Consider the following 9,993-nt stretch of genomic DNA (forward strand, 5'->3'; position numbering starts at 1 on the left):
CGCGAGTTATCATGTGCACAGGATGGATAGATAGTTCAAAATCATGAACGAGCTTTGTCGCTCCTTAATAAACTCGTGGCTATCTTAAACTTGTTAGATCGTACATCCTTTATCGTTTTGTATAGTCATTTTTTCTTCCGTGGGCACTAAACATTGATTATTTATTGATTATAATGAGCGATTTTGCTGATTTTCTGCCCGTCCGTCTATGTACATGATAACTCACGAACGGTGTCGAATTTTCCAATTCTGTTTTCAGTATTTATCATCACCCAAGGAAGAACTGAGTAGCTTTTCAGTGACCTAGAAGCTCGTTTGCTATATTTGTTACAAGTGTATTCCTACTCAAATCACACGCCATAAGTAAATTCTTCAGGAATGTGCCCACCAAACTTCATGAAATACTGAACATTTTTATGGCTCGACCAAAAGTTGCAGTTAGTACTTTTTTTGGAGTTTGCTGAAACTAACTTTGGATTTCGTTGAGATCAGAATTTTTTCGCCCGTTTAGGGATGTACGATTTTAAAGTTAGAACTTTGGACATAATTTCACAGAAAACAGCTAAAACTGTAAGGTCCATCCTTCCAGCTGTTATCTTCGGCTTATTTAAAAATTTTAGATTTGTTCCCCTCTGCCATTCATTTTTTGACATATTTTATTGTTACATCTTGTAGGTATATTCACCCCATTTTTACGTTTTTCAAGCTCCAAAGATATTTGCATTCCCACAAATTAACAACCTTATCTAATATTCAGTTTTTTGGTTGAACTGAACCATTTTCACTAGGACAAAAAATGAAAGGCGTGTACACTTTTTGACCAAACCCCTCAACTTTCCTGCAATACGCTTTCTAGAACATGGAACTGACCGAACAAATCAATCCATGCTCGCCGGCAAGACTAAGTACCAAACAACTTATAATTCTCCGACTATTCCCGTAGATAAGAGCTTTAGAAGAACATAATGAAAACTTAAAATAACTTCAAATGAGCATAAAAGGCACAATTAATTTTAGAGAAACTTGAGAGGAATTTGATGGAAATCCGATATCGGATACCTGAAAAGAACCTTCATGAAGAAGAACTTGAAATGCACTTACGAGATTTGGGGTTCTTACTTGTTATCAACATCTTCCAATTTTTCACTTTAAATTCGTTATATCCACCGGGTTCCTGACATTGTCTCAATTTCTTTAGTTTTTCATATTATTTCAGTTTTTTTCAGATTCTTTAGTTTTGTAGACCCTTTCATTACACTGTATGTTTCAGATCCTTTAGAATATCAACTTGGATTTTTAGGATCCTTCACCGTCATCAGATTCTTCGGACTTTAACATTTCTTCATAATACGCATGTCGATTTGGTATAGCTTCTTCAAATTTTCGTATTATTCAAAATATTGCTTTTCACTAGATCTTCAAGTTTCTCGATCGCCTTTTTTAACTTCTGCCAATGCTTCAAATTTCTACGTATTTCCCTGGTTTATCAGATGTTTCAGATTCTTTAGGATATTCGGATTTCTTTCGTTTCCTCGTCATTTCCCAGGAAACTCTTTCGTTTCTTCTAGATTGATTCGATCTAGTTATGTCAGATTGTTCGCATTGCTTAAAATCCTTCACTTCATCGTATTTCTACAAATCTTTTGGATTAGGAGATCCATCAAATCCTGAAAGTTCTTAAAATTCATCGGATTATTCAGTCGTGCTTGGTATTCCCAAGAGCGAGCTAAACGATCAGATACTTATAACTCTTTCGATTCTTCGAATGTTTCTTATTATTTAAACTCCTATTCAGATCGGATCGAATTCTTAAAATTCTTCCGATGTATAGAATTTATCTAACTCATTCTTTTTTTCAAATATATCACACTCTTCGTATTTTTCAATTCCAATGCTCGCTTTTTAAGTTTACCACAGAAAACAAAACCTGATTAATAATGGCTTATCGTCTTTGAAATTCGAAAGTATTAATTTGCATCTTCTTCTCTGGCAAGAGAGCTTTTGGCGGCTGTACAATCTATTTAAATATTCCTACAGTAACGATTATAACTAGCGTGCGTTATCGGCAAACCATTAAACAAAATGAAAACACACAAATCTCACTTCTTGTCTCCTAGAGCAAATAATTAAATTCGGAGACTACTTAGTAATGAGTAAACGCTTCTAAATACCGAGTATTCAGCAAAGTTGGTCGACTTCACAAATATACGGTGTGGTCATAATCATAACATCGGGTATGATACTTCAGGGCGGAAAACGGGTGCTTCGTTATAAGGCAAATAAAATAATTCACGAATTAAGACGTAAGGAGTAATAGAGTGATTTTCTGATTATAGGTCAAGTAATAAAAACAAATAGGGTGCTGGATTCTGGATTAAGATAGGAGGGTGGACAGGGTCCTCGCGTACTTAGCCCTCGTATTCGGGCCATTTGTACTACCCGCCATGATCAGAGTCGTCCAATTCGTTAATATCACTCAAGTCATTCCACTCGTGAGATGAACCGAAGGGGGGAGTGACTCCAATCGTAGCTATGTCCGGCAAGGATAACCCCAAGATGGATCGCCTTAGTTGGACTAGCACGGGACATTAAAAAAATATGTAGTGTGCCGTTTCGTCATCTATGTAGCTATAAAGTTAATGTATTGTTATTTTGTGAAAATGGTACGGTACGGTTGCTGCTTTAATCCTACAGAAAAGGACTGTAGGCGGACATTTTATTGGTGACAAACAGAGCTAAAATTTGCTTCACTTTACGATCGTTTTTAACCCCCCCTCTATCTTTCCTTCCTTACTCGTCGGTTCTCTCAATACCTTTCGTTTCCAGTATGCCTTTTAACGCATAGGAGCTCAAGGGTATTGCTGCTTGCTACTTGCTCTAGTGGATGGTGACATTCGGAAACTATCCCAGAGGAAATTTTACAGTGACCAAGTGCCTGCTGTCACTGGAGATTCTGATAGTTTTGTTTTTCATGTTATGCACAAGAACTTTTCTTGCACGAGCATTAGTCTTACCAATTCTGAATACCGTAGCAAGTTTGCCTAGTGATTGGGTGATATGGAAGTTCAGTTCTTTGGAGTAGATACCAGTGCCTGTTCCTTGCATTGTTTTAGATCAATTTATCAGGCTAGGATCCCACTTCTGCATAAAAACCATGCGACAGTTTTTCCCTAATATGAATTGAGGGCCTGTTATTCATTCGTATTCAACTAGGATTCGTATAGAACCAAAAGTTAAAACTATGCAGTGATATAGTGGGATCTATGACAGGTGAAAATCTCTATTTGTGGACTTCTCGCTAAACGAAAAATGCTAATGATGTATTTGAATTTACAAAATTTATTAATATATAACGCTATATGAATAAAGTAAGAATGAGGAGAGATAAATGACAGGATACAGTATCTTAATCCAGCGATGTACCAAAATTATGCTTCTCTGGTGATTACGATTTCCTTTGTCGACGACATGAATCATCGACAACAAGTAGCTAACTAGACAATTTCCGAATAATGAGAAGATTAAAAATATTAAGCAAGTTACAAAAAATAGATCTAGCGCGTTAATTAAAGTGTTACTGCAAGAATGGACGTGCAGGTAAATCAAAAAGGCTATATTTGACAAACACATCGTAAGACGAAAGTTGATCCGTTCGCGATTGATCCAAAATGATGCGTAACTGAGCGTAACTAGCAAATTTCCGGATATAATTATCGACATCACGTAATTTGTAAAATACCGCTTTACAAAAAATTGGACGGCCAAAATTCGGAAGTTCCCCGACGGACGTACGTCTATTTCACTATATGTGGTTACGTTGGTTAGCTCAAATGTGTCTAAATCCGTACGTGATAGTATTTTTATGGGATTTCGATCCCAATTTAGCTCTATTTCGTCAACCGGAAAAACATCTGCAAAGTGTTCTTGTCCATTATTTATAAATTGCATAATTTCACTTACAACTTCCAAATTTCAACTCGCAAATTTGAATATCAAACGGATATCGGCGAAAATCCCGAGTGCACGAGGAGCGCACCGTCACCTTTTCACTCAAAAGCACGTTTCCCTTACTACCGAAACCACGCCAAAATTGGGTGTCATCAACATTATTGCAAATTTTCAAGCAACCCTTTACAAGGGTAATTTTCGGTCGCCAAATTTGCCCATTCACCGCCTTTTGCTGCGTACACAAGTTGTTGTCGAGTCTTGGATCCAACCAGCGTTGGTGGAGCAATAGTGTAACCTCATATTCCTATTAAAAGTAATTAAGTGTGTAATTAGAAAAGGTAATTAGTAAATTACGTGCCATATTCGTAGCGCTGACAAATTGGATTTCTTCTAAAGTTAGCGATACATTTACGGTAACGGCCGTTTGTACGTCACTTTCTTCGTCTAATTCGGATTTTAATATTCCAACACATCCTGAAGAAAGGCACAAATTAAAAAATAGGAAATACGGGAATATGTGCAGTAACATATTGGAGAACTGATCTCTTCCCCTTTAAATTACTTCTCACGCGCGCTACTTCGTATTAAATGTTCTAGTAAAACATCTGTAAGAATAGTGAGTGCGTGAGTAATGTAGATCACATATGATCGGATGAAAAAAATGTTTACATTTGATATAAAGGCAAGCAAGTTGCACTTAGACATCGACATGCGAGACATTTAAAATTGGATTGGCCTTTAATTCTATATTTTCATTTATTTCCAGTTTAGTTTTATTTTGCTCATTTGACGACTTTGCAATTTTAAGATCTCGGCCCTGACACGAACGAACGGACGAATGAACAAGAAAAACACATTTTCATTTTTGAAAATTATGCCAAAAAGTACATCCCCAAATTCGAAATGATGGCAATGATGAAATATTGTTAGGGCGTTTTCTCCTAAACCCGAATGCATTGGTCTGAAAGTAGCAATATTTTGTCTTCACTACACCATTCTGTATCTTCCAAAAAGACAAGTTATATTATTAACTTAATCATTGATATCAAATTATAGAACGGTTAAACACCTCAACTTATAGTATATAGTTTAAAGTAGCCTAATATTCTAATATTTTTAATCACTGATCGTAGTCATTGAAGGTAAAATACGACGATACTTGAAATAATTAGAATGCAATATTACATTACGATTTATTGAACAGTTTCCCCCTAACAGCCACCTCATCACATAATTAGAAGTAATAAACCTACCTACTCTCTTCTTCAAAAAGAATTTAAACGGCAGTGAAAAATAGTAGTTTACGTATCAAATAAATTTAAGTAAATTAATATTTTATTACGTGCGTAATCGCTTCAACTGTACGCTTACCGATCAGAAGTAGTGCTTATAATGCGCACCGGTTTTTAGCGCCCCTGGTAATATATTGAGTAATATAATAGTTGCCCGCCTGGGAAATTTTTTCCAGTAAACACACGGCCTAGAAAAAGATCAACCACTTTTTAGGAATCTCGTCACATGCAAAATTCAAGTTCTTCAAGGAAAATTCTTTGGTTTCTTAGCACAAGATGGAATCAAGTCAAGTTGTAGAAGGTGTCCTTTACGCCCCTAATCAGTTTATGGAAACTTGTCAAAAACTCATCAGTCTCTATTCTTTCATCTCTTCCTTGACGATTCCCAAGTTTCGTTCTCATGCATTATAAATTTTCCCAAATACAAAAAATGTTTCCACTTGATCATCTTTCTAGTTCCGCCTAGTTTCAGAGATTCCCATGCTTAACATCAGAAAAAACTCACCCTTATAGTTACCGCATTCGCTAATCAGAATAAAGATATGAGTGCTCGCTTCTGAGAGGAAATCTTCTATTTCGTACCACTCTTATTCCGTTATTCGAGGTGTTCTTGGAAAGAGATTACCACGACAACGAGACGGTAAAATTTGTCGGGATCTTGTGTTTATATACGCTCGATTAAAGTATAAGGTGAGATCGTCGGTTTATTTCCCCCACAAGGAACCAGATCTTTACATCCTTTCCTCAAACCGGAACTGAGAGAACTACTACCCTCACTGCGTAACTTAAGCTGATCTTTTGGGTCAGCCGTTAATTTTGTTAATCTACACCTGATCCCGATTGATTTTACCAACAACCCCAAAAAGCAGATGACGGCTCAGTTTACATTAAAGTGTATGCTGTTTCTGGCCGTTTTTCGATTTATGCTCTCCAGCAGGATCTCGTCATACGAGTATTATATACAAATATCAACCTACCTGTTCGAACTGGATCTCCACTCCATACAGTACTGTGGGCATTTTTCTTTTCTTAGCACATAGTGCATAATTTTCACCTTGTCTGTTTCTTTCTCGAACTACGTTTTCCTGGAGAGTACTATTGGTCTAAATTTTGGAAACGGGTTTCCTATAGCACAGATTTAGTGTAGGGTAATCTGTGCCTATAGTAATAGCACATATTAACTACAATAATCTGTGGTAATAGGTATGGGAATGTGCTATCGAAGGAAAAGCTACGAACGGACTTGTTAATATACGAAAATATAGTGAAAGTTGGATTGATTATAAACACTGTTTGTTATTTTATCTTGAGCCGCATCCAATAGATGCAACCTTCAAAAGCTTGATTTATAACATACTTTTATTGATATGGGCGTTTTCGATCTGGGAAGCCCTCCCATGTCTGGATAGAAAGTGAAAATAAATGCTCCAGACAGCAAGACCATTTTCATGCCCATGTCGCCAACTCGGCTAACAACCTGTGCAATGCGCATTGAGCGGTCGCTTTTATTACCTGTTACACTATATCGTCGCTACCGAGATTCAAATTTAATATGACTTCGTAAAAATTGCTTGGGGGACCCAGCATGTGACCTGAGTCATCTTTCAGGGAGTTGTGTTCCGACTCTTACAATTGACAGATATACCTTGCAAAATCAGCTGCCGCCTAGCTGCTATGGTCTTGTAAGCCTGCACTACTATATTATCTTTTATTTCTATTCAAAGAATACATTGTGTTGTCTAAAATTCAATATTAAATGGATATCTCAACACAATTTGTCCAGAACCTTAGTATGAAGAACAAATATAAATAATAATGATAAAAAATAGACTATCAATAACATACTTCTTAGAAGTAAAGTAATGATACAATTTCGACATAATTACAATTACAAACAAGCGTGTCCTACAATAAAAGTTCTGGACAAAATGGAAGTATAACTATATATAATATACAGTACATCTGCAAAGGCTTATATAAATTACAACTGTCTTACGCAGTTCTATCTTTTAGGTCTAGCTTTAGAATTACAAAATTGGTTTTGCAATTAACATTGTAACCTATAATATATTGACAAGTGTATTTCAATATCTCTTTGGGACAAATAACTATTTTAATTTATTTAAACATACATGGAATGTTTAAATATAATCCATTTCTTGGCTGAAGGAAGTCAACACACGTATTGCAGAAGGCTTCCAATATGGGCGAACTGTATAAAGTATATTCAAAGAACTAGTTTTTAATATACTGTTACAACTACAACACTTGTGGCAATAAAAAACGTCTTTCACATACAAAAAGTTCCGAGTCTGTGAAACACTTTATACAATCAGTCCACATAATAAACATTTTGTTAACTAATATTTCTTTGTAATTGTTAACCCTACAATAAATATAATTACGTTTAAATATAATTTAAAAAATGGCGACAGCCTTACAATACAAAATGCTGCACAGCGATAGCAGACAAATCTGCTATTCCAACTGGGCACTGTTGCAATAGGAAGAAGCAAGTTTATTCATTAATGTAATCTATGTAGACATATGACTTATATTACAGACAAAACCAAATTGGACAAATTTAAAAACGAATACAATTTCAATCGATACAAAACATGAACCACAAGAAAATTATGTGCCAAAAAGATACCAATTAAATATATAACTTGACTAGTTTTTTTTACCTTTAAAACTCTATCTACAACTTTATACAACTTTAGAAATTTTAAACCTACGTACATATTATTGGAATAGTCTTACAGTTATGAGAATTTTGGAGGTTTTAACATAACGACATCGAAATCCGTTATTTGTTGCATTTCACGTATAACGTTAGTATCAAAATAATATTACAATAATATATAAAATTGTATACGTAAAATCGCAACCGATAACAGACTTAAACTTCATAAAATTTTGTTTTTAATTTAATTACAATATGCACAATAATATAGTTTAACTTGAAATCTAAATTACACAGCGTTATCAAGTATTTCAGCTCTGCTTGTTGTTACATAATGTTAAAATTTACAATTGTGCTTTTCTACTATTAGAAACCAATTTACTGTTACGACGGTAGAAAAAAATTTAACAAGCTACATGCATAGTGCTACAATAAAAGGTAAATGAGCAAATTATACAAATTAAACTAAACCTTTACTTGTATCCTTACACTTCTATGCTAAAGTGTAATGGACAGTAAAGGGTTTACGTCTTTAAGGCGCGAGCACCAAAAAATTGACTTGTGTTTGGGATTTGTTACGACCATAGTAAGTAACAATAAAAAAGATGCAACAAATCCGAAATAAAAGTCTAGAAATTAAAAATAACACGTTTCCTAAGTTGAGGAAGTTTGTACTGTTTATACTGCGCGCTAAAGATTAGCCTTGTCGACTAAACTTGGACATGGAGTATTAATTATTTCAGTCTTATATACATTACTAGATGCAGTAATTTTAAAAAAGCCTTTAGATATGGAAAATTATTGTAGAGTTGCTCAAAAATTATTAACACCAGCTTCGTAGTAGTTTTACTGAAATAATTGCGACCATTATCCAAAAGAACTACAGTTTGAAACTGGAATTTAATACCTTTCATCATTAAAGGTTACAGATCCTATCTAGTTCATCTTCTTATAAGTAGATACTTAAACTAATATAGTACGTAACTCGCATTTGGTGTGTTTCACAAACTATTCTAAACCTTACAGACTCAATTAAAAGTATAAAAAAATAAATCCAATAAATTAATAAGGTTCCTCACACACCCAACAAATTGAAACTATGAATTGTACCCGATTTAATCTATAACCTTTCAAGATGATACTCTGTGCTAAAATATAGATATCTCTGTCAACAGATCCAAGTGGAACAACTTTATAGCTACAGAATATACAATCTAATCACAATGTTGCTAAATCATAACAATCTATCTGTACGGACATACTTATCTAACACATCCATAAGAAGCACTTATTAATCATCGAAATACTTATTAAATCTATCATATCATGTCTACAATATATCATAGCCCTACGCGCTAACGCACCATCTATTTCAAATGAGTAACTATTTATCGGTACAATACAAACTACGCTAATTATTTTTAATATCATAATCTCACGTCATTGTGATCATTTCAGTTTAAAATTTTATTGTTCTGTAATAAAAGTAATGGCTAAAGATGCTCACTTAGTGCGGTTTATTTTAACTAAACCGAAACGACTAATAGTATTTATTTGGTAATCAAACATACGAGGCGATTTAAATATTAGGTAGAAATTTGACTGTATTGTCCTTTGGTTTTGGAGAGTTTTTTGAAAACACTTTTTTTGCGCAACAATGTTCTCAAATTCCACTGAAAAAATATAAGATGAACAAAAAATCGGTATTGAGATTGCAAAATGTCTGTTTTTTTGTGCACATGATTTTTTACATTTAGATGACAATTAATTGAATGAGCATGTTGGCTTCATATGTATTATAAGCGAATGGCATGTTTATTTTGTGATTGTGAAATATTTGAAATTATTAAAAATAAATTGTTTAGGTATGTGCAACTCAAATAAGGTGATATTTAAGGCACACTTTGTTATAATTTTGACAAATAAGGAGAAAATGTTTTGAACGAACTAAAATGATGAAAAATATCAATAATAAGATGTTAGTTGGGTGGTTTTGAGTCTTTGGAAATCTTTGAGTTTTCTATCTACTGACCATCTTTATTTAAATCGCCCTTTTGATAAATGTAG

At 34.3% G+C, this 9,993-nt stretch overlaps 1 protein-coding gene across 1 annotated transcript; it reads right to left on the bottom strand.

The window, feature by feature from the left end:
• Positions 1-3,319: 3,319 nt before the first annotated feature.
• Positions 3,320-5,253, bottom strand: LOC116179107 (gamma-aminobutyric acid receptor subunit pi-like). The gene is made up of 4 exons (XM_031498823.1): positions 5,202-5,253; positions 4,307-4,422; positions 3,961-4,252; positions 3,320-3,911 (listed from the first exon to the last, which is right to left on the bottom strand). The coding sequence occupies exons 2-4, from the start codon at positions 4,307-4,309 to the stop codon at positions 3,343-3,345; spliced, it is 864 nt and encodes a 287-aa protein (XP_031354683.1). The 5' UTR covers positions 4,310-4,422; positions 5,202-5,253; the 3' UTR covers positions 3,320-3,342.
• Positions 5,254-9,993: the final 4,740 nt, after the last annotated feature.

This window comes from Photinus pyralis, unplaced genomic scaffold, assembly GCF_008802855.1.
Source record: "Photinus pyralis isolate 1611_PpyrPB1 unplaced genomic scaffold, Ppyr1.3 Ppyr1.4_LG1, whole genome shotgun sequence".
Lineage (NCBI taxonomy): Eukaryota > Metazoa > Arthropoda > Insecta > Coleoptera > Lampyridae > Photinus > Photinus pyralis.

Coding starts and splice junctions, on each gene's coding strand:
- LOC116179107 (XM_031498823.1), bottom strand. Junction 3,912..3,960: donor CGAGTTGAAATTTGGAAGTT/GTAAGTGAAATT, acceptor AACACTTTGCAG/ATGTTTTTCCGGTTGACGAA.